A 24947-nucleotide genomic window follows, 5' to 3' on the forward strand; every position below is an offset into this window, starting at 1 on the left:
GTTAAATGACCCTTTCCTCTCTGGGCAAAACAGGAAAGTAACTGGCATGTGAAAAGGGATTATCAGATGTTAAGAGCTGTGCTGAACACTTTGTACACACTGGTTTAATTTCATCCTCACAGAAACCCACCAACCCATTTTATACTGGAAGCTGGGGCTAAGGGGGACAAAGATCTACACATGTAAATGTTAACACCAGCTTCACTCTCTCAAAAATCCAGTTCTTAACCATTATGTATACTGTCACTCCAAGCCAGGAAGTGTCTGAAAGATCATTCCACATGATATTAACAATAAAATGAACACTGATAGGGAGGCTGCCACACAGGCAGTGTGATAAGCACGATACACACGAACTCATCAGATCATCACAACACCCTATTATTATTATTATTATTATTTCCACTTTACAGGTGAAGGAACTGAAGCCTGGAGAAGTGACATTGGGAAGTGGCTCAAGTGCAAGGCTGTGTTATAATCCAAGGTCATGAGAGGATCTGCCCCAGATATCTGTTTGCTTCTGATCTTGTGAGTTAGACACTTCCTCCTTCTGGGCTCCTTGGACCTTCGCTCTGCCCTGCTCCCTGGCCTCTCCAGGGGGTCAGAGGAGAGGTAAACACAAGCATCTCAGCCCAGAAACCATCTGCTTCCCCCAGAAAACAAGCAGATGTCAGATTCATGGCAAAAAAAGTTTTATTTAAGAAGCTCAAGGGATTGGGGTGGTGGTGAGGGGGAGAGACAAGAGAGGTGGGGTGCTGACACTTCTCCCCTCACCCCACCTAGTGCATTCTTAATGGATATGAGCACCTGCCAGAGGTGAGGTCAGGAAGGGGGGTTCTGGACCCCACAGCGCATGTTGGCTGGAACAGCAAAGTCTGAAAGGAAGAAACTAAGTGTGAAACTAAGCGGCACAGGCAGACCCCCATGCCCCATTGAGGACCCAGAAATCCTAGGAACCCCTCTTCTTTGGGAAACTAGAGTTCTGGTCCTGAGCCCCTCCTCCCTCAGACCCAGGTGTCCAGGGCCCCAGCCTCTCCTCCCTCAGACCTAGGAGTCCAGGCTTCCAGCCCCCTCCTCCCTTAGAAACAGGAGTCCTGATTCTAACTGCTCACCTATCTGTTGGGGTTTGGGTAAGTTCAGGTTGTCCATGACCTTGACAAACTCCTCACAGCTGAGGGTGAGCCGAGGGTTCAGAGTCCGCTCCTCCTCCACAGTGGACACTGTAAGCCCTAGTGACCAAGGGAGGGGGAAGAAATTATGCTGGTCCAGTGGCTCAGGCCTCTCAGAACTGCAGTTCCCAGGAGGGCTTGGGGCACCTCTCTAGCCCGGGACTAACAGGCTCTTTCCAGATTGCTTTCCCTCCTTGATGGACACTATGGGGAATGTAGTTTCCCCTAGTTCCCTAAGATCTTCAAAGAAGTACCAGAAAAACCCGTGCCCTGTGAAACAAGAGTCATACACTTTGTGCATCCACACACAGCACTTACTCTTTCTGGCAAGAGGAACTTCTGGGGTTTGTAGTCTCCACGCCCTATGAGGACTATAGGAGTTTGCTAGCCCCTCTCAAAAGTTATGTAAGTCCCACACCTCCTCCAGGGAGCCCTCACCATGGTAATCATGAGCAGGGTAGATCAGACAGTCGCCTGGAAGTGTAAAGATCTTTTTGTGGACTGAGTGGTACAACGTCTTAGCACAGCCTGGGAAAGGAAATGTCAGAGGTCAGTGGATTGACAGGACAGGAGAAACCACCTAACCCTCAGGAAAAGGGTGGGAAGGTAAAATCACTGTAGCTAAAACCATTCCTTCATCTCTTACCAATACTCCTTTGTCTCGAGAGAGAAGGAAAAGGAAGGGCATTCTAGGTAGGCGGAACAGCATATACAAGAAATTGAGAAATGATGAGAAATTCAGTGTGACTATAAATAAGGTTGGGATGAGATGCTGAAGCACCAGGGAGTTGTGCTGTCACCCTGGGGGTACCACAAAAGGGTTCTGGGCAAAGAAGGTGAACTAGAAGGTAAGAAACCGAAGTCATGAGGCCAAGGAGGAGAGTGGAGCCATAGTTCTGACAAGAAGCACTGAATCCTAAGTTGGGGATGGGGAAAACCTCTCTGGAACTTTTTTCCATCTTCCATTTCAGCCTAAATTCTTCCATTTTATGGCTGTGCTGTAATGGGAATGGATAAGTGGGAGATTGGGAGCCTCAGAGAGAAAAAGACAGAGACTAAGATGGAGAGATAAGGAGAGAGGGAAGAGGTAGTAAGAGGCAGCCTGAGGACGTGGATTCCCACTGCACCTCAGTGAACTTCTATCTTCTCTCACATCTGGCCTCACCTATCCTGGCAAGGCAACTAAATCCTCTGAATCTAGTGTCATCCCCACATTCATACACATGGTCAAAGGGCAGCCAGAGCCTAGATTCTGAAACTAAACTCCCTTTCCACAGGAAGACCCCTAAATCTAACTGCCCCCAGCAGCTCAACTCAAATATAACACTGCCCTCTAGCAATTAGACCACTGCCTCTAACAACGTCCTAGCAGCTAAATCCCTGAATCCATCTGCCCCTAGCAACTAAACTCCTCAAACTAAGGGTGAACCTAAGGGGCACAGGCAGACCCCCATGCCCCACTGAGGACCCCCACCACACACACCTCCAGCAGCTAAATCCCTTATGGTGGTTTTAAAATATGTCCACAAATTCTTTGATGCCCTTCTCTTCAAAATTTGACTCTTAATTCTCCTCATATTGTCTTAGTGGTCTGGACTAAGTGACTTGCATCTAATAAATAGGATATAGGATACTGCAAAAATGACAGAGTATAACTTCTGAGGCTAGGTCTTAAAAAAAATTAGGGCTTCTGTTTGTCTGTCTCTCTCTCTCTGATCATTCCGTCTGGAGAATCCAGCTGCCATGTCATGAAGAAACTCGAGCATTCCTATGGAGAGGTCCACGTGGTAAGGAAGTGAGGCCTCCTGCCAACACCAGCAGTAACTTCCCAGCCATGCAAGTGAGCCACTTTGGAAGTGAGCTACTTTGGATCCACCAGCCCCAGTTGAGCCTTCTGATGACTGTAGCCCTGACTAACAGCTTGACAGTAACTTCATGAGACCCTGAGCCAGAACTACTCAGATAAGCTGCTCCTTGATTCCTGACTCTCAGAAACTATGTGAGATAATAAATGTTAATCATTGCTTTAAGCCACTAGGTTTTGAGGTACTTTGTTACACAGCAATAGATAACTGACAAACCCCTGATCTAACTGTTCCCCAGAAGCTAACTCCTGAATCTAACTTTTCACATACTCCAACAGCTGAACTTTTTTTTCTTTTTTTTTTTTTTTTTGTCTTTTTCGTGACCAGCACTCAGCCAGTGAGTGCACCCGCCATTCCTATATGGGATCCGAACCCGCGGCGGGAGCGTCGCGGCGCTCCCAGCGCCGCACTCTCCCGAGTGCGCCACGGGCCCGGCCCCAGCTGAACTTTTTGAATCTAATACTGATCCCTGCCCCTAAATCTAACATCCATTCATTCATTATTGTAACAGATACTTAAAACCCTGGCACACACATAACTATATGAGATTTGGGGTGGATGAAGGAGCTGGTCACCTTGCTGGAAGTCTGTCCGCCCACATCCTCGGATCAGCAGGGCATCTCCAGTGAAGGCCATGCTGTGGTCATTCAGGACAAAAGTGACACAGCCTGGGGTGTGGCCAGGACTGGCCCGGGTCTCCAAGGCCTGCCAGGGATGGGAGAGTACAGAGAGAGTCGCGAATTAAGTCTTCATGGTGAAACTGGCCCCAGAACTCTACCCCACCATACAAAAAATTAAGTTACATTCCCAGGCACAAACCTCATACCAGAGTAAACTCCAAATAAATTAAAGAAAATGCAAGAAAATAAAACCATAAAACTGTGATGACAGCAATAACAAAAATACAAATGAATATGTGACCTCGGGTTAGGGAAGGACATTCAAATGTAATCCTTAAAGTCATAAATCATTAAGGAAAAGGTCAATGGTTTGGCTTTAAATCAATTTAAAGTTTCTGAATAGCAACAACACCATAAACAAAACTTAAAGGGAAAATATATTTGTAATGCATATATACCACAAAGTGGTCAATATACTCAATATACAAACAGATCTTGCAATCAGTAAGAAAAAGATAAGCACACTAGGGGCCAGCCTGTGACTCACTCAGGAGAGTGTGGTGCTGATAACACCAAGGCCATGGGTTCGGATCCTATATAGGGACGGCCGGTTAGCTCACTTGGGAGAACGTGGTGCTGAAAACACCAAGTCAAGGGTTAAGATCCCCTTACCGATCATCTTTTATAAAAAAACCCAAAAAAACAGATAAGCACACTAATATAAAAATGGAACACTAAACAGTCATTAGAAGCGATATTGTTGAAATAAAGCTTAATGATGCTTTCTTTACACAGTTACTTAGTGACACAAAAAAGATGTTTAACATCCAGTAAGTACAAAAAACAGGTTAAAAAGCAACTTGTACAGTGTGATCTTTTTTAAAAAATGGACTCGTTAACTCCGAATATATATTTTATTCTTTAGGCTTTTCCTATTTGAGGGTACTTCAAAACGTTCATGGAAAAGATAGATAGATGTATAGAGAGATTTATTTATTTATTTTGGAAGCTGACCAGTACAGGGATCTAACCCTGGACCTTGTGTTATCAGCACCACACTCTAACCAACTGAGCTAACTGGCCAGCCCTTATTATCTTTTAATTCTATCTTTCCATGATCTTTTTGAAGTACCCTCGTATTAATCCTTTTTTTTTCTCTGTAAATATGTAATTTTATACTTAAAAATAAAATATAAAATCCAGGATAAACTAAAGATCCAAACATAAAAAACCATAAAAATTCTAGAATGAACTATAGAAGGATATATGAAGGATCTTCAGAAAGTTCATGGAAAAGGGCTGGCCCATGGCTCACTTGGGAGAATGTGGTGCTGATAACACCAAGGCTGCAGGTTTGGATCACTAATAGGGATGGCTGGTTAGCTCACTTGGGAGAGCGTGGGCTGAAAACACCAAGTCAAGGGTTAAGATCCCCTTACTGGTCATCTTTAAAAAAAAAAAGTTCATGGAAAGATTACCTTTTTCTTTTAATTACATTTTCCCATGAACTTTCTGAAGTACCAAGTTTTCCTTTTGGGAAACGTTTTTCTAAGCATACTAGGAAATTCAGAGGCCATAGGGAAGAATAGTGACAGATGGGACCACATAGTTTAAAATCATTATTTTTTTTTTAAGTCAGAGTTAAAAACCCCAAAATCTCAGAGACAATATTGGCAGTATGTATAACAAAGTATGATAAGGTATAAATAGCCATAATATATAAACAGCTCCTAAGCACCAATAAGAACTCCCCAAAGAAAAGTAAACAAAAGAAAAGAAGAGGCGATTCATGGAAGAGGAAACAAATATTCAAAAAGCATCTGAAAAGATGTTCAACCTCCATCAAAAAAGAAGAGAGGAAGGGACAGATTTAAATTTTAAAAGCCCTTATTTTCACCTTTCAGATTGGCAAGTGTCAGAGTTGCTTAGAGTGCTTAAGGCAAGCCCTTTTATATCCTGGGGTGTGAGTACAAGTCAGTGTAGTCATTTTGGAGGACAACTTAGCAGTATTTACCAACATCACAAATGTGCACACTTTATAACCTCTCAAAGGCATTTCTAAGACTCTGCCATTAAGAACCCCTAAAAAGGCTGGCCAGTTAGCTCAGCTGGTTAGAGTGTGGTACTGATAACACCAAGGTCCAGGGTTTGATCCCTGTGCCCAGCCACAAAAACAAACAAACAAACAAACAGCCAGCCATCAAACAAAACAAAAAAAGAACCCATAACAGACCAAGGAGCAGTCTGCCTGGTACTGGCTGCTGCAGGCAGACCTCATCCTCTCCAGAGGCAAAGCTGTCATGGGTCATATGCTTCACCTGGTAACCTGAGACTGGTCTACCTAGCACCTGCTGCCACCAGCATCACTGTCCTGCAACTGGCATGCATTGCCCCAGGCTTGAGAACTGACCCCTCTGGTGGATCCCACCCCCAGCAAAGCTGTGCCACTACGTCCACAAACATCTGCAATCTAGGCCACTGAAGCACTCTCATACACAGCCAAAGTTGATTACAGCCAAATAAATCACATGGAGACTACACTACTGTGCCCACCCAGAACCAAAGCCAAAGCATCCTACCCAAGAAACACTATAGAATCTATCTACAGGAAAAAAGTCTTTCCCTACAAAAGCTACTCCATAAATTGGGAAGAGACAACTGTTCCACTAAATGAGCAGATATCAATGTAGGAACACAAGAAACATGAAAAAACAAGGAAACATGACACCTCCAAAGGAGCACAATAACCCTCCAATAACATATCCCAAAGAAAAGGAAATCTGTAAAATACCTGAAAAGGAATTCAAAATAATGATCTTAAGGAAACTCAATGAGACATAAGAGAATACAGATAAACAATTCTGTGAAATCAGGAAAACAATTCATAATCAGAATGAGAAATTCAATTAAGAGATAGATATCATTAAACAAACAAACAAAAAGAACCAAACAGAAATCTTACAGGTCAAGAATTTAATGAGTGAAATAAAAATACAATTGAAGGGCTGGCCCGTGGCTCACTTGGGAGAGTGTGGTGCTGATAAGACCAAGGCCACGGGTTCGGATCCTATATAGGGATGGCTGGTTAGCTCACTGGCTGAGCGTGGTGCTGACAACACCAAGCCAAGGGTTGAGATCCCCTTACCAATCATCTTTAAAAAAAAAATACAATTGAGAGCTTCAACAACAGACTAGATCAAGCAGAAGAAAGGATTTCTGAACTTGAAGACAGCTCTTTTGAAATAACATAGTCAGACAAAAAGAAAAAGAAAAAGGTAAAAAAAAAAAAAAGAATTAAAAAGAATGAAGAAAACCTATGTGGGACAACGATAAGTGAATAAATATTTGCATAATGGGAGTTTCAGAAGGGTATGAGAGGGAAAAGGCATAGAAAGCCTATTTAATGAAATAATATAGTTCATTTTGTTAGAGCATGTTGCTGATAACATTAAGGTTGAGGGTTTGGATCCCCACACTGGCCAGCTGCCAAAAACAGAAAAAAAAAAAAAAAAAAAAAAAAAGGAGAAAAGAAAAGATATAATAGCTGAAAACTTCCCAAGTCTTGGGAGAGATATGGACATCCAGATCCGGGAAGCTCAAAGTTCTCCAAATATATTTCACCCAAAAGGTCCTCTCTGAAGTACCTTATAGTCAAGCTGTCAAAGGTCAAAGACAGAGGGAAAAATTTTAAAAGAACAAGAGAAAAACATCAAGTCACATATAAGGGAATCCCTATTAAAGTAACAGTAAATTTCTAAGAAATCTTACAGCCCTGAAAAGAATTGGATGATATATTCAGACATCTCAATATTGGACAGATCATCTAGACAGAAAATCAACAAAGAAACGTTGGATTTAAACTGCATTATAGACTAAATGGACCTAACAGACATTTACAGAACATTTCATCCAACAGCTACAGAATATGTATTCTTCTCACTGGCACATGAAACGTTCTCCAGAATAGACCATACGTTAGGCCACAAAACAAGTCTCAACAAATTTTAATAAGCCAGAATCATGTCAAGTATCTTTTCGGACCACAATGAAATGAAACTGGAAATCAACAAGAGGAAATTTGGAAACAGTATAAATACACGGAAATTAAAAAAACATGCTCCTGAAAAACCAGTGGGTCAATGAATATATTAAAAAGGAAATTAGAAAATTTTTTGAAACAAATAAAAATAGAAATACAACCTACTTATGGGATACAGCTAAAGCAGTATATACTAAGAGGGAAGTTAATAGAAATAAATGCTTACGTCAAAAAGTGGAAAGATTTAGGGGCTGGCCAGTTAACTCGGTTAGAACATGATGCTGGTAATAGCAAGGTCTAGGGTTTGATCCCTGTACTGGCCAGCCACACACACACAAAAATAAGTAGAAAGATTTCAAATAAACAACTTAACAATGCACTTCAAGGAACTAACAAACCAAAATCCAAATTAGTAGAAGAAAAGGGCTGGCTGGTTAGCTCAGTTGGTTAGAACATGGTGCTGATAACAGCAAGGTCCAGGGCTTGATCCCTGTACCAGCCAGCCACCTGAATAAATAAACAAACAAACAAATAAATAAATGCAGGAGAAAAGAAATAATGAAGATCAGAACAAAAATACACAAAATTGAGACTAAAAAAATTACAAAAGATCAACTAAAACAAAAGTTGGTTTTTGAAAAGATAAACAAAATCAACAAACCATTAGCAAAACTAAGAAACAAAGACAGAAGTCCCAAATAAATAAAATCAGTAATGAAAAAGGAGAAATTACAACTGATACCACAGAAATATAAAGAATCATTAGGGACTACTATGAACAATTATATGACAACAGATTGGAAAACTTATAGGAAATGGATAAGTTCCTAGACCCATACAACTTACTAAGATCGAATGAGAAAGAAACAGAAAAGCTGAACAGACCAATAATGAACAACATTAAAGCATCAATAAAATTCTCCCAATAAATAAAAGCTCAGGACTTATAGCTTCACTGCTGAATTCTACTATACATTAAAGAAGAGCTAACACCAATTCTCCTCAAACGATTCCAAAAAATGTAAAGGGAGGAAATTCTTCCTAACTCATTCCACAAGGCTGGCATTACTCAGATACCCAAACCAGACAAGAACATAATAAAAAAGGAAAACTAGGGGCCAATAACCTTGATGAACACAAATGCAGAAGTTCTCAATACTAAAAAACAGAACCCAATAGCACATTGAAAAGATTATACACAATGATCTATTCCAGAGTTGCAAGGATGGTTCAACATATGCAAATCAATAAATGTGATACATCACATCAACAGAATGAAGAACAAAAACCATATGATCATCTCAATAGATGTGGAAAAAACATTTTGTAAAATTCAACATCCTTTCATAATAAAAACTCCCAACAGATTAGGTATACAAGGAATGTACCTCAGCACAATAAAAACCATATATGACAGGCCACAGCTAACATTATACCGAATGGAGAAAAGCTGAAAGCTTTTCCTCTAAAAACTAGAACAAGACAAGGATGCCCACTTTCACTACTGTTATTCAACATAATACTAGGAGTCCTAGTCAGAGCGATTAGGCAAGAGAAAGAAATAAAAAGCATCCAAATTGGAAAACAGAAAGTCAGATTGTCCATTTGTGGATGAAATGACCTTATAGATAGAAAAACCTAAAGACTCCACCAAAAACCTCTTAGAACTGACAAAAAGTTACAGGACACAAAATCAACATACAAAAATCAGTAGCCTTGGAACTTCCAGTCACGATGGCAGAATAGACGGCCCCCTGAGTCACTCTCTCCCATAAATCAACCAATTTACAATTATTAAAAAGCAACAACAGCCAAGCCAGGGCTGCTAGGGCTCAGGGGAAGAGGAGGAGAGACCTGTGGAGTGCATGAAGGCAGGAGAAGGCACGATGAGAGAAAGGACTGCTCCCATCATTTCGTGCTATGGCTGCTTTAAGGCTGGAGCTGCTGACCACACAGAGCAGGAGCCCGCAAAAAGCCACAGCTGTGCCCTTTGGATAAAGCTGCTTGGAGGCAGCAGGGGAGAAGAAGGCCTTGGTGGCCCCCAGGCCAGCAGTATCACCAGCAGGGTTCCTGTGGACCCACATAGGACTGAAGAGTCACAACAACTGAAAAAACAGAAGCCACTCAGAGGCCAGTGCACCAGATTTCTCCAGATCCGAAGTACCTATAAAGTCAACCATTAAAACCTGAGCTGCACAAAAAGCCTTCCCTAGGGAATCAGCAGCAAAGCAGCAATTTAGCTCAACCACAGAGCTCAAGTGCTGGTCCCCACAGGAAGTCCCCCCATTTTGAAGTAAGCAAAGGACAACAAATTAGTTCCAGTGCAGAGTTTAAGTAGTGGGAACAGCAAATCCAACACAGAACTGAAAGATAAAACAAAGTACCCACAACCAGAGACAAAGTTTGATATTAACTAATAAAGGTCTCATTTCACCAAAGGACACCTATAACACTTAGAAGGACCCGAAGCCCCCTGGAAGGGGGAAGGGCTGGGCCTCAGCCATGCCCCCAACACCTGCAACCAATCCCGAGGATGGGGCCAAGGGTCTCGGCCACCCCCCCCACAAGTGCAACCACCCCAGCACGACCACTGAGCCACCACAGGAAATGCCCCGGGCTCTCCCGAGCTTGGGCAGCAGGGGTGCTGAGAGCCTTATCCACCCCCCCACCCCACCCCTGCATGAGCAACCAGCCCAGTGACGACCACCAAGCTGCCACAGGAGGCACCCTGGGCTCTCCTGAGCTGAGGTGGTGGGGGGCCTAGGGCCTCATCCACGTCCGCTCTGCATGAGCAACCAGCCCAGCAGCAACCACCGATCTGCCACAGGAGGCACCCCTGGCTCTCTCGAGCCAGGGCGGCAGGGGGCTGAGGGCCTGGTCCATGCCCCCCTGGACGAGCAACCAGCCCAGCGAATGACCAGCAAGCCTCAGCAAGAAGGGCCCTGGGTTCCTGAGCTGGGGTGGTGGGGGGCGAGGACTATTGCCACACCCCCTTGACACCTGCACACAGCCCAGAAATAACCAAGCCACTGCTGGAAGCCCACTGGTCTATCCTGTGGGAATGAGGGGGGTGCCACAGGCCTCAATCCCACCCCTCTGCCTCCCTCCTTCTTCCACCCCATTTCCTTCCCTTTCCCCTCTCCCTCTCCCTTTCCCTCCCAACTGCTCTACAACAACATTGTAGAATGTAAAAATATTAATACAAATTTTTAAAAAATCAGTAGCATTTCCATACACCAATGAGCTAAAGAAATAAAGAAAGCAATCCCATTTACAGTAGCTACCAAAATAATTAAATACCTAGATGTAAGTTTAACCAAGGAGGTGAAAGATCTATACAATGAAAATTATTAACCAATACAAAAATATCTACAATCTACTTCAGCTTACAGAAAAGAGAAGTTTTAGAAGAATGAGTTAAATGACACCATGAGGAAACAACCAAACACATCCAGAATGTGGGACATTCTACAAGACAACAGGCCAGGAACCTTCAAAAGTCAACATCATGGGGCCAAAAGGACATGAAACTGTTTTAGATCAAAAGCGACTACATAGACATGACAACCAAATGCCATTCATGAACCTTGATTACCTTCCTAAAAACAGCTATAAAAATTATTCCTGGGGCAATGGGAGAAATTTGAACATGGGCTGAATACTTAATGATAATATAAAGCTACTATATATTTTCTCAGATGTGACAAAGGTTTTGTAGAAGAGTGGTTCTCAAAATGTAGTTGAGGGAACCCTGAGATTCTGCAAGATCAAAACTCTTTTGACAAGAGACTTCAAAAAGCCTTGCACCCTTTTTCACTCTTATCCCCTTGCAAGGAACTCACTGGAGTTTTCCAGAAGTTTAATGATCTGTGATGGTGTCATTGTTCTGACAGCTAATGGAATATGTGCTTGTGTATTCTTGTGTTTTGTATTATTATTTTGAGGTGTTATACATTTGAAAAAATGTGAAATAAAAGGATGTGGGGGGAAGGCATCTAACATCTTGACCTAACGCTGCCTCAACTGTTCCTGAAACTTGAGTGATCTCCCGAGCAGCAGAATATTCCAGCTAGGTCCTGCCTATACAGCAGCAGCTCTGCCTGTCTAATCCGGCATTCTTTCAATAAATTCATTCTTCCCTTCCATGATGCATCAGATACGTGACACAACTCCACAGCTGTTCTTTCACCTGTTTCCTGCAGTGGCTAAATCTTCTGAAACTACTCCCTATGAGCTAAAGACAACACAAAAGATTCAGCTAGCTAGCCTGGCAGTTCCCACGGCCTATACTGCCCCCTGGTGGCAAGTAAGTCATTTGGTCCCCAAGTTAATTTTTTGCCTCCGTTATTCAAACTGACTTAATTATGGTATGTAACCAATGCCCTCTAAGCTCTAAAACAGAAAATGCCATTTTCCATTGTAGCTACATACTCTGAATCTCCATCAGCTAAGCCATCTTCCTTTATTTGTGAACAAAAACAAAATTATTGTTCTGTTTGATATCAGCAACTTGGAGATGCATCAAAAAATAAGATGGAGTGATGGATGAACAGAGGTGCGTACTGTAAAAATTTTTTTGAACTTTTCTGTGTGCTTGAAGTTTTTCATAATAAAACGGTGGGGGCAAAAAAACTTGTTCCACATTCAAATATTTAATTCTAAATAGGAGGAAGCACTGAAACCCACAGTTACGCCACATAAGGATCACCTGTGGAGCTTTTAAAACATACCAGTTCCCTGTCCACCCCAAACAATTAAATCAGAATCTCTAAAGTGGGGCCTGGGGAATTAGTATTTTGAGCAGCACCTCTCTAAATCAACATATATAACAGGCAAGCCTAACTTTCTGAATCGGTCACCCCCCGTGGGAGCTAAAGTGTTCAATTCTCAGTCATCACTTATAAAAGAAATTCATTCCACAAAGAAACCATCCAAATTTGGCTCACCTTGAGTGTAAAACGTACATCCAGTTCAAAAAACTATTTGGCAGTTTCTACTAAAGTTAAACATACGAGGGTACTTCAAAAAGTTTGTGGGAAAATTGAATTACAAGATAACATGCATCTTTCCATGAACTTTTTGAAGACCCCTCATATTTCAACTCTATGACCCAGCAATTCCACTCCGCTCCTAGGAATCCCCCAAGAGATCTGCACAAGAATTTTCATAGCAGAATTATTTATAGTAGCCCCAAACTGGAAACAACCATCAAAAAGAGAATGGATAAATAAATTAATAGTATAATCACACAATGAAATGCTCTAAGTCAGGGGTTTGCAAACTATGGCCAGAGGACCAAATTTGGCCTGACACCTGTTTTTGTAAAGCCTGCAAGCTAAGAATGGTTTTTACTTTTTGTCACAGTTGAAAACAATATCAAAATAAGAATATTTTATGACACATGAAAACTATATGAAGTTCAAATTTTAGTGGGCATAAATAAAGTTTAACAGGAACCAAGCCACACTTATTCATGTATGCATTGTTTATGGCTGCCTTCGCATCACAATAGTTTTGGAAACTGGGTAGTTGTAACAGAGACTCTATGGCCTGTAAAACCAAAAACATTTACTATCTGATCCTTAGCAAAAGTTTGTCAGCCACTGCTATATGGCAATGAGAAGGAAAGAACTGTAACTACGGGGCTGGTTGGTTAGCTAAGCTGGTTAGAGTGCAGTGTTGTAACACCAGGGTTGAGGATTGGGATCCCCTTATGGCCAGCCACGAAGAAAAACAAGAAACTGCAACTACAAACATCTTCATGCAGACTGAAAGAAACCAGACACACAAGATCACACACACACTGTATAATTCCTGTTTATAAGGTTGAGAAGAGGCAGACTCATCTGTGGTTAAATGTCAGAAGAATGGTCTATTGGTAGGGGGTGCCGTTGGCCAGGAAGAGGGACAAGGAAGCCTTCTGGGGTCGTGGGCATGTTCTGTACCTGAATCTGGGTGGTAAGTACTAAAGTATAAACGTGTAAAAATTTACCAAGCTGCATATGTATAATATGTGCACTTTTCATCTTACTATATGTATGTTATGATTCAATATTTTAAAGTAGGGGTAGTAAAAGCAAGGGAGAGAAAAAATGAGCCCTTCTCCAAAGATTTATAAAGAACTCAGACAAAAAACAAAGCAAACACTGAATAATGATAAAGAAAAATATTAACAAGTGTTGGTAAGAATGTAGATTTCATACATTGTTGGTGGGATTATAAAATAGTGCAGCCACTTTGGGAAATAGCTTAGCAGTTTCTCAAACTGTTAAACATAGAATTATCATAAGACCTAGCAATTCCACTCCTAGGTACATACCCAAGAGAAATGAAAACATATGTCCACACAAAACTTGTACATGAATATTCATTGAAGCCGTATCCATAAGAGCCAAAAAGTGGAAACAGCCCAAATGCCTATCAACTGATGAATGGATAAATAAAATGTGGTATATCTATACAACAGAATAGTGTTTAGCAATAAAGAGAAATAAAGTACTGATACATGCCACAACATGGATGAACCTTGTAAACATTATGCTGGGTGAAAGCATGCTGGAGGCAATAATTAGTGTGTGGGGTTTCTTTCTGGAGTAATAAAAATATTCTAAAATTAACTGTAGTGATGTATGCACAGCTCTGTGAATATCCTAAAAATCATTGAACTGTACACTTTAAATGGGTGAGTTCTGTAGTACATGGATTATATCAATAAAGCTATTAAAGAATAAAAAACTGAAGCTAAATCTACCACAGCTAAACCCTTCCACATTCATTGAAAACATCACTCATTCAGTTTAACAAAGTGCTCATCTTGACACAAAACTCCAATTGTTTCTAATCTTTTTAAGGCTCCTCTCAAATCTAAGAAATGCTTGTTAGACTATTACTTACAACACACATAATATACAATGTATTTTTCACCTGCTCCAGAAAAAGGGTTTGTAGTGAATTGAATGCCCCCCCCAACTCATTGAAATTTGAATTGTGTCCCCCAAGTCTTATGTATTAGAAACTTAAGCCCCAGGGCTGGCTCAAATCTCACTCAGGAGAGTGCAGTGCTGATAACACCAAGGCCACGGGTTCAGATCCTAGAGAGGGATGACCGGTTGGCTCACTGGCTGAGTGTGGTGCTGACAACACCAAGTCAAGGGTTAAGATCCCCTTACCGGTCATCTTTTAAAAAAAAGAAAAAGAAACTTAACCCCCACTGTGACTGTTGGGAGGGTGGGAAATCCTATTATGGTAATTGAAAGGTGGGACCTTGAAGAGGTGATTAGATTATAGGACTGTGCCTTAATGAATGAATTAAAAATGGTGGTCAGGGTCATGGTGGTCAGAGGGCTTTAAAAGAAGAGTACATGAGAGTCTCTCTCTCTCTCTGCTCTGCCATTTTCTGCCATGTGAGACCCCTGTGTTACTGTAAAGCCACCACCAAAGAAGACTCACCAGATGTGTTCCCTGACTTTGGCCTTCCTAGCCTTTGAAACTAAGCAATAAATTTTGTTTTCTTACAAAGTAACCAGTACCAGGTATTTTGTTATAAGCAACAGAAACAAACTAACACAGAAAACCAGTACTAGAGAAGTGGGCTGTTGTTTATAACAAATACTTGAAAATGTGAAAATGGCTTTGGAACTGGGTGTTGAGGAGAGGCTGGAGGAATTTGGAGGAAGAGTCCAGAAAAAGCCTAGATGCTGGTGAAAACTTAGAAGACAAGAAGACCAGGGAAAGATTAAAATGTTTGAGAGACTGGTTAAATGGTGGTGAGCATAATGCTGATCGAAACATGGATGGGAAAGACCATTGTAAGAAGAGCTCAGATGTAAATGAGAAGGAGCTTTTTGGAAACTGAGGCAAAGATCACCCTTGATATGAACTGGCAAGGAACTTGGCTGCATTTTGTCCATGTCCTAGGACTCGTGGAAGTTGGAGCTTAAGAGTTATGAACCAGAGTGTTTGGTGGAAGAAATTCTAAGCAGCAAAACATTAAGGAAGCTGCATGGCCACTTGTAACAGCCTATGCTGATTATAGCCGCAAAGGCACAACATAAAGCCAGACATGACAAAGAAAGCGGAGCGAAAAGATTTGAAAAACTTTCAGCCTAGCCATGTGGTAAAGAAGCAGACAGCATTTTCAGGAGAACAATTCAGTGTAGCCCAGTGACCGTTTGCTAAGGAGAGGAGTACAGAAGAAAGGGATTATCAAGAGAAGGGAAAAAAGACCTTAAAGGCATTTCAGAGATCTTCAAGGGTGTGTCCTCCATTACAGGCCCTGTGGCCTCGGGAGACAGAATGGTCTTGGGGAACAGGCCTGAGATGCCCTTAATGGGCTCACTGCCCAGGGCCACCGCAGGATGCTGCTGCCCACTAGCACCCAAGCTGTTTTGGCTGCTCCGGCCATGGCTAAATTGGCCCTAAGTGTGACTGGACCTACAGTTTTGGAAAATACAAGTAGGAAGCCTTGGCAGCACCCACGTGGTGTTAGGTCTGCAGGCTCGTAGAACACCAGAGCTGTGGAGGCTTGGGAGTGTCCACCCAGATTTCAAAGGATGTATGGAAAAGGCTGGGGGCGCGGGAAGAGCTTTATCACAGGGGCAGATTCACTGCATACAACCTTTGCTGGAGCAATGCCAAGAGGAAATGTGGGGTCAGAGTTGCAGCAGAAAAACCCCACCAAGGCCATGCCTAGTGGAGCTGTGGGAGTGGGATCACCATGGAGACCCCAGAATTGTACAGCTATCTGCATGCAATTCAGCTTGTGAGAGCTAAAACGTCACCTGAGACCAGGAAAGCCATAGAAATGGAGCTGCCTGAGGACTTGGGGACCCAGCCCCCACATCAGCATCAAACATGGAGTCAAGGTATATGATTTGCCAGCTTTGAGATTTAATGCCTGCCCTGCTGGGTTTCAGACTTGCTTAGGACCTAGTACTCTGTTTTTTTGGCCTATTTCTCCCTTTTGAAATAGGAATATGTACCCTATGTTTGTCTCACCATTGTATCTTGGACATAGAAAACTTGTTTTGAATTCATAGATGGGATTTTGAACTTCAGACTTTTGAATTGAAACAATTTAAGACTTTAGGGATGAAATGAATGTATTTGCATGTGAAAAGGACATGAGTTTTAGGGGGGTCAGGGGTGGAATGTAGTGGATTTAATGTCCCCCCCAAACTCACTGAAGCTTGAATTGTGTCCCCCAAGTTTTATATATCAGAAACTTGACCCCCACTGTGACTGTTGGGAGGGTGGAAAATCCTATTATGGTAATTGAAAGGTGAAACCTTGAAGAGGTGATTAGATTGTAGGACCATGCCTTAGTGAATGGATTAATAATGGTGGTCAGGGGTGTGGTTCTGAGGGCTTTAAAAGAAAAGCACCTGTCCTGCTATTTTCTGCCATGTGAGACCTCTGCATTGCTGTAAAACCAACACCAAAGAAGACTCACCAGATGTGTTCCCTGGACTTTGGCCTTCCTAGCCTCTGAAACTGTAAGCAATAAATTTCATTTTCTTTAGTATCCAGTTCCAGGTATTTTGTTATAAGCAACAGAAACAGACTAACACAGGCTTGAAATAAAGAGTCTGTAACCACTGTAGCTAAAACCTGTGATCCCACAAACAGCCCTCATTTCTGCTAAATGCTCTGACCCAAATAAACTGTCCCCATTTATCAAAACCCTCTAACCTGGAGGCCCAGTCTTCACCCTGTCACCTGATATTCTGTCCCAAAGTCAGCCAAACTCCACATCTATAGCAACTTTGATCGGAAGAAAGCCCTGCCAGCCATTTCCTTCCCTCTGCGACCAACATGCACCACTCTCCCCACTCGCTTGCATATTGCTCTGGGTTGCAGTTCTGACCAGAAACCTGCTGATTACCCCTGTGGCAAAGAAAAAGTCTGGCAGGAAACTTTAGACCACTCCTGTGTGAGGCAACAGCAGAGCCAGGCTAGGGTGAGGCTCTGGGGTGCCACATTTAAGGAGGCGCTCACTCGAAGGTGCCGACCCTGCATGTACACTACCCTGAGAGTGAGCGCCTCCTTAAATGCTGCACCCTAAATACCTCTCCCACCTCACTCTAGCCCTGGCCCTGGGCAACGGGATGCATTTCTTCAAACAGTGGTTCTCAGAAGTGGTGCTGGGTCTCTTCCTCAGCCCTGGCCTTGAAATTCCAGCACCCAGTCAACTTTTATAGAGATGCCAGGCCAAAGAAACTGCCCCAAAGCCTGAGGAAACTCCATAAATGCTGTTGACTTAAGAGGCTGGACCAGAGACACACTTGCCCAGTGCCTCTTGTCCCAGTGCCCCACCTGGGTTCATGGTGCCCTCCTCCCAGAGACATAGCTCAGTTGTCAGAAACCCAGGTCCCGAGGCCCCTCTTCCCCCAGAACTTAGGATGCCAGGCCCCCAGGTCCCTCTTCCCTTAAGTTCAATGAGTCCAGGCCACCACCCTCTGGGGAGCCACCATCCAACTCACGAAGCGCCCGAAGCGGATGGAGTCTCCTTCCTCAATGTGCAAGTCAGCCTGGGCCCCGCTAAGGCGGGAGATGACAGACTGGCAGCCAGGGAGTAGGGAACGGAGCAGCCCTGAGCCTGTAACGTGGTCCGCATGGCAGTGGGTATTCACTGGGAGAGAGAGAAGGACAAGTTCAGGAGGGCACAGAGGACCCAGGATTCCTAGCCTGCGGACCACTTCTCCCTCAGACCCAGGAGGAGTCCAGGCCCCCAGCTTCCCACTCCACTTACTCTGTGGCCCTTTCACCTTCAGACCCAATAGTTTGGTCCCCAGACTAACCAGCATAAAGCAGCCGCAGCCCCAGCTCCTTGACCAACTGAGCATCCCGGGGTGCTGTCTCCAGAACAGGGTCGATCAAAAGGGCTTCTCGGGACTCTCTGTCACCCAGTAGATACGTGTAGGTGCAGCTGACGGGCTCAAACATCTGGGACGGGGTAGGGCACAGGTGAGAGCGCAGAACCAGACTCCCACTCACTGGGAACCCAGGAGTCCAGGCCTCGAATCGATCCTCTTCCTAAGATCCAGAAGCAGTAACCCTAGACTCTACTTTCCCCTGGGGTCAGGGGTCAGGGACCTCAACACCTCCCTCCATCTGAACCACAGTACCAACTTTCTAACACGCTCCCCACCCCCCAAATTAGGGTCCCCAGTACCCTCTTTCGTAAATATCCTAGGAGTCAGGACCCAAGCCCAGGGGCCCCCAGATCGCTCCCCTTTAAAGACCCCAGGAATCAAGCCCGAAGCTCCCACCACCTTTCTGCAAGATCCAGGCAAGGGGCCCCCAGATCTCTCCCCATGCAAGGACCCAAGAGTTCCGCCCCTCTGGCTGCCTAGAGCCCAGTAATCCCGCTTCGGGTCCAGCCACCTCAGACCTGCCGTAGGAGGATGGGGGATCTAGATCCGCTGCGCTGGCTCAGCCGCCGCCCTGCGATCCTCAGGGCTGTCCCCGCCATCACGCCTGGGGTGGGATCCGGGCAGAGTGCAGGCCGAGCGCCTATGAAGCCCAGTGCACCCAGGCCGACCCGGGAGGCGGGGCAAGGGCGGGGCGGGGCCGCCTTAAAGGGGCCGCCGGCGTCTGGGGCTCAGGGCGCCGGGGGCGAAGGGCGGGACGCCCGGGAACCAGGCTGGTGGCAATGGCTAGGCGCCGGCTTCTGAGCAAGACAGCGAGCGAGCGACGCAGGGACGCTCTGAGACCTGGAGAAACAGAAAACAGGGAGACACTCAAAGAGCGAGGGAGAGATGCTCAGAGACACAGAGATACCCAAGTAGAAACAGAGACAGAGAGGGAAGTAAAAACCCATCAAGAGGCCCCAGTACACCCATGGCCATTTTCTAGCGGGTGGTTGGATAGTCATTGTTAGAAAGAAAAAGATGTTTGGTTCTAGGGCACTAGTGTCTTGAGGGACTTTTGGGTGGGTGCGTGGTTACCAGAACAACACCTGATCCCATTAAAATTCACCCCAAAATTGCTTAAGTATTTTATCAGGAATGTCTATCTCTTCCCAAGAAGAAATTTTTTAAAAATAATAATTTGCATTATATCTTGCAAAATCAGGTTGGGGATCATTTATCCTAGGTTGGGGTGTAGACCTCTAAAAACAGCTTTTATTGATTTACAACAAGGACCTAGAGCTGAGAAACTGTGTTGCCTAAAGTCATGGACTGTCAGAAAGTTTGCTCTTTTGGGCCGAGCCCGTGGCGCACACGGTAGAAAGTTTGCTCTTTGGAATCATATCAGTTAGTGAGAATTGGACATCCCACTCTTGTCTGGAGGATCTAAGTACTTTGTCCTCTTAAAGCAGCCTCGATTACCAGCTCAGGTGCAGAGCTTCTGAGGAGGGGTTTCCAGCAAACAACAGTACAAATACATTTATCTTTACTCTGGAGTTTCCAAGGAACAGTCCCTGGATGGGATTCTCAGTTAATCTCTTTACACAGGCCTGTTTTGCCTTGAGCCTACCAAATCCTGCTTCACTTAAATTTCATGTAAAGATACAGATCCCTATATTGGCCAGCCACACACACACACACAAAATTATGTTAAGGCCATCTTTCCCCTAATCTTCTATAACCCTCTCTCCCTGTGTTTGGGAAGGTGGCTAGTGCTCCCATTGTGATCCTCTCTCCTTAACTATAGCAAGTCAACAAACTCAACTTTTGTCAGACTCCTAGCATATTCCTTTATTGGAGGAGAGACTCAAAAAGCCATTCAGAGACAAGAAAAATGCTCAGAGACTTGAAAGAGACTCAGAGATACCAAAGACAGAGGCCCAGAGAGCTGTTCAGAGATACACGGAGAGATTATATGGTTGAAATGGGTTATCCTACAAAGAAATAGGGTTTACAAAGATAACACTTGGAGATTCTAGAAGATTGTGAGAGATGGGGAAGGGTGTTGAGAGATCAGAGCAAAAAGGAATGTGGAGAGAGAGGAAGAGTAGACACCCAAATAGGTGAGAACAGGCAGAGAGAAAAGCTCAGAGCCAAGAAGAGAACTTTGCACATGTATTCCAAGCATGAGGTCTCCTGCATGCCTGGCCCAAGCTGGGCAAAGTTGGAGACCAGGAGGTTAAGTCCCCAGTCTGGTTGGTGAGGGAGAGAGGTGGGGACATCAGAGCTAAGACTAAGGGAGGTACAGAATTGGGGGACCTCAGGGAGGGAGGAGCCAGGGAAATGGGGACTCTCATGCACTGTTTATTTTAAAAGTCCCCCAAATAAGACCTCTTCAACCCTGAAGCCCTTTACTTTTGTTTTTGCAGGGTTTCTAGACCATTTCCTTGTGCCTTGAAGACACACCTTGTGTGGTTTTTGTAGGCTCAGCTGTGAGACGTCCTAGGAGTTAGAAACCTTGGCTTCACTCTTCTCTGCTGTGTGACCTTGGGCTGAAAACTTATCTTCTTCTGGGTTTCAGTTTTCTTTCTATAAAATGAGGCTGAAAATAGTTCGTACCTCCTTTGTGAAGATCCAGTGAGTTCACACAGGTAAAGAAAGACATTGGAAGAGTGTGCCTGGCACAGAATACGCCCTCAGTGGGAGTTGGCTATCATTATTTCACCACTATCCTTGACTACTTCCTCCCCTTACCACCTCCACCCAATTCATCACTAGGTCCTGTTGAGTTAACCTTTTTTTTTTTTTTTTTTTAAAGGTAACTGGTAAGGGGATCTTAACCCTAGACTTGGTGTTGTCAGCACCACGCTATCCCAAGTGAGCAAACTGGCCATCCCCATATAGGGATCCAAACCCTTGGCCTTGGTGTTATACCACGGGCCGGCCCTGAGTTAACCTCTCCAATCAGGCCAGTTTTCCATCATCATGCCCTTTGCCCCCCTCGAGAAGCAGTAAAGCATAAATGCAAATTGCCTGGACTCCAGGGCCAGGTTGCAAGGTTGGAATCCTGCCTCTGCTACTTCCTGGCTGGGGCCTGGCTATGTGACCTTGGGCATGTGACTTTCCCCTCCATGCCTCATCTTCCTCTTCTGTACAACAAGAATAATAGTAGCACCTCCTCTTAAAAAGTTGCTGTGGCCATTAAATAAATTAACACATGTAAGGACAGTTTCTGGTATATAATAAATGCTCAGTGAATGCTAGCAATTAATATTATAATTAATATATAACGGTGGCCTCTCTGGCCTTCTGGCTTCCACTCTGCCTCCTTACAATTTATCTTCCATGCAGCAACCAGAGTAAGAACCTTTTAAAACGTCAATGAAAAAGAGTCACAGCAAACAAGTGCAATGCATAGATCTTATTTAGATCCTGATTCAAACAAACCAAATGTAATAAGATATTTATGAAGGGCTGGCCTGTGGCTCACTTGGGAGAGTGTGGTGCTGATAACACCAAGTCAAGGGTTAAGATCCCCTTACCAATCATCTTGTAAAAAAAAAAAAGAAAAAAGGTATTTATGGGATATGATGTTTGGCATTTAGCTTCAGAATCATCTGGGAAGAGTCGGTAGGGGTAAATGAGTAGATAATTGTTGACGCTGTTCAGTTTTATTATTAATGCAGAGAACAATTCTATTACCCAACATTTCTGTATGTTTCAAATAAAATAAAACATTGTGCTTGGAAAGAGGGAAAAATGATATTAATCGGGCCATTGGGGAAAACTGATGGGATATGTGATAACATGAAATGACTGTAAATGTTTAAAGGTGTGGTGATGGTATTGTGGTTATGGTGTTTTGGTTTGCTTTTGGTTTTGTTTTGTTTTTGGCAACTGGTACAGGGATTGAATCCTGGATGGTCCTCATCTTTTATGGATGCAGACTGAAGTGTTTCTGGATGAAATATCTGAGATTTGCTGCAAAACAATCCAAAGGGCACAAAAAGGGGTACTAGGGGGACAATGAAATAAGATAGGCCAGGTGGATGAGGGATATATGACAACACCAAGTCTAGGGTTAAGATCCCCTTACCAGTCATCTTTAGAAAAAAAATTTTTTTCCATAATTATAAAAGAATGGCTTTAAAAAAAAAAAAAAGTGTATGAAAACCTAAACTAGTTCAGGACATTTCCTGTGTTTAAAACCCTCCCCTGTTTCTCACTCAGTTTAGGCCCCTTCCCAAGTTCCCTGACCTCACGTTCTACATTCTCTAGCTTCCCATCACAGTGGGCTTCTGGCAGTTAATTCTTTTAAGTATTTATTCAACACAGATTTACTGAACACCTACTATGTGCTGAGCCCTGTTCTGGATGCTGGGGGCAGAGAGATAAACAAGATAGGAAACCTGCCCATCTTAACAAAGCATACATTATAGAAGACAAGTACAGTAGTGTTAAGTCCATACAGGGGGAGGAAACAACAGAGCAATGGAGGGAAGGGGCTCCTTAATATACTCGAAGAGTAGGCAGGGAAACCTTTTGCAGAGGTAACATTTGAGCTGAGAACTGAGGGGGGGAATCAGGCCAGCAAAAAGATGGAAGAAGGGCCTAAAAAAAAAAAATAAAAAGATTGTGCAAAGTCCCTAATGTAGGACTGACCATGGAATGTACATGAACTGGAAGGAAGGCCAGTTGACATAATAGGTGAGATCCCCTATGAAAAAAAGTGAGCCAAGGGCGGGCCTGTGGCTTACTTGGAAGAGTGTGGTGCTGATAACACCAAGGCCACAGGTTTGGATCCCTATATAGGGATGGCCACTTAGCTCACTTGGACAGTGTGGTGCTGACCAAGTCAAGGGTTAAGATCCCCTTACTGGTCATCTTTAAAAAAAAGGAAAAGAATCTGCCGGGCTGTCCTCAAAATGGAGAACAGCACCAGGTGTGGGGGTGAGAGAGCTTATATAGGGAGCCAAGGGCTGGCTGATACAATCAAGGAGGGGTATTATGGGCCGAGCCTGTGGCGCACTCGGGAGGGTGCAGCGCTGGGAGCGCGGCGACGCTCCCAGCGGCCGCGGGTTCGGATCCTATATAGGAATGGCCGGTGCACTCACTGGCTGAGTGCCGGTCACGAAAAAGAAAAAAAAAAAAAAAAAAAAAAGGAGGGGTATTATGCTAATGCGAAAGCTATGTGACCAGGTTGGAGAATTGTTCCCTTGCAGCAGCAAAAGGGTTTCTGTTTTGCAGAAGTCAGGAGGCTTCTCCTAAAGGGAATGGGGGAGGGGTTTGGTGCTGGAATGGAAGACAAGGCCTGCGGCTATTTTTTGCTTATTGTGTGCACAATGGTGCCGGTCACGTCCAACATCCATCACCCTGAACACAGCACACTCCTTCCCACCTTGAGGTCTGTACACCTGCTGTTCCTGGGACACCCTTGACCCCATCAGCCCTAGTTTAATGCACAATAAAAACAAAAAGTAACATTGATATTCAGCATCCTAGGCACTTCCTACTCTAAACTCTTTCCATTGATTATTGTATTTAATCCTAACAATCCTACATTTTTTAGATGAGGAAACTGAGGACAGATGAAGGGACTTGCCCAAGGTCACACAGCTAGAAGGTGGCAGAACCAAGATTGGAAACCAGTTACCCAGGCAATCTGGTTCCAGAGCCCAAATAACCGGCCAAATAACCCCCACCGGTCCTGGGGCTCTCTAGACCTTGTGGGTTGTCAGGCTGGACATCCACCCACGTGGAAGGCTTTTATGGGCACCTCACGTTCGTTCATTCTGGCGCGGGGCAGAAAAGTGCACCATCATTGCCCGGAAGCATGCCAAGACGCATGCCACCTCGAGCCTGGCACCAGGAGCGTGGGCTTGGACACCTCGGGACCGCCGGGTCCCCGAGAAGGAGGTAGCACAGGAAGGGGGCTCTGAAAACCTTGAATCACTCAATGGCTAAGTGGGCCGGAGCGCTACGCAAATAACGTGCATTTTATTGGGCGACAGCTCGCGCAGAGCCCCAGAGTCCCGCCTCCGCCCTCTCGAAGAAACAGCCAGACTTTGCAAACGCCTTGAGGGGTAGGATGGGCAGCGAATTCTGGAAACTGCCTCCGGAAACGGAACTCAGACTCCCAACGGAATTCTCGAAGAGGGCCTTAAAAAAGAGGGGTGCATACACTGGGAATTGCCTCACTGATCTCCAAGCGCAATGTGTCCACGTTAGTCCGGCACGTGCTTGACTCCAGTCAGCCACCGTAGGCGCCGTAGCCGGCTGTGCACTCTCCTGCTGTCCTTACGCCGGTAGCTTAGCGCTTGCTCACGAACTTGAGTCTAGGAGCACCGAGCCCCCTTCCCATTCCGTCTCCCCCCGCCGCAGCCTCAGCGGGCCGCGACTGCGCG

At 44.3% G+C, this 24947-nt stretch overlaps 1 protein-coding gene across 2 annotated transcripts; it reads right to left on the reverse strand.

Annotated features, from left to right (window-relative positions):
* Window positions 1-675: 675 nt before the first annotated feature.
* ETHE1 (ETHE1 persulfide dioxygenase) lies at window positions 676-24911 on the reverse strand. 2 transcript variants are annotated; one of them, XM_063110773.1, is made up of 8 exons: window positions 24725-24911; window positions 19086-19407; window positions 18493-18637; window positions 18175-18323; window positions 3610-3739; window positions 1608-1697; window positions 1113-1229; window positions 676-875 (listed from the first exon to the last, which is right to left on the reverse strand). In XM_063110773.1, the coding sequence occupies exons 2-8, from the start codon at window positions 19164-19166 to the stop codon at window positions 823-825; spliced, it is 765 nt and encodes a 254-aa protein (XP_062966843.1). In that variant the 5' UTR covers window positions 19167-19407; window positions 24725-24911; the 3' UTR covers window positions 676-822. The 2 variants fall into 2 exon arrangements, with proteins under 2 accessions (XP_062966843.1, XP_062966845.1); XM_063110775.1 differs by lacking the exon at window positions 1608-1697.
* Window positions 24912-24947: the final 36 nt, after the last annotated feature.

The sequence above is a fragment of the Cynocephalus volans genome, chromosome 10, assembly GCF_027409185.1.
Source record: "Cynocephalus volans isolate mCynVol1 chromosome 10, mCynVol1.pri, whole genome shotgun sequence".
NCBI classification, from domain to species: domain Eukaryota; kingdom Metazoa; phylum Chordata; class Mammalia; order Dermoptera; family Cynocephalidae; genus Cynocephalus; species Cynocephalus volans.

Coding starts and splice junctions, on each gene's coding strand:
- ETHE1 (XM_063110773.1), bottom strand. CDS start 19,166: ATGGCGGGGACAGCCCTGAGGATCGCAGGGCGGCGGCTGAGCCAGCGC. Junction 1,230..1,607: donor CCCTGCTCATGATTACCATG/GTGAGGGCTCCC, acceptor CTTGGTCACTAG/GGCTTACAGTGTCCACTGTG. Junction 876..1,112: donor ACCCAAACCCCAACAGATAG/GTGAGCAGTTAG, acceptor TCTTCCTTTCAG/ACTTTGCTGTTCCAGCCAAC.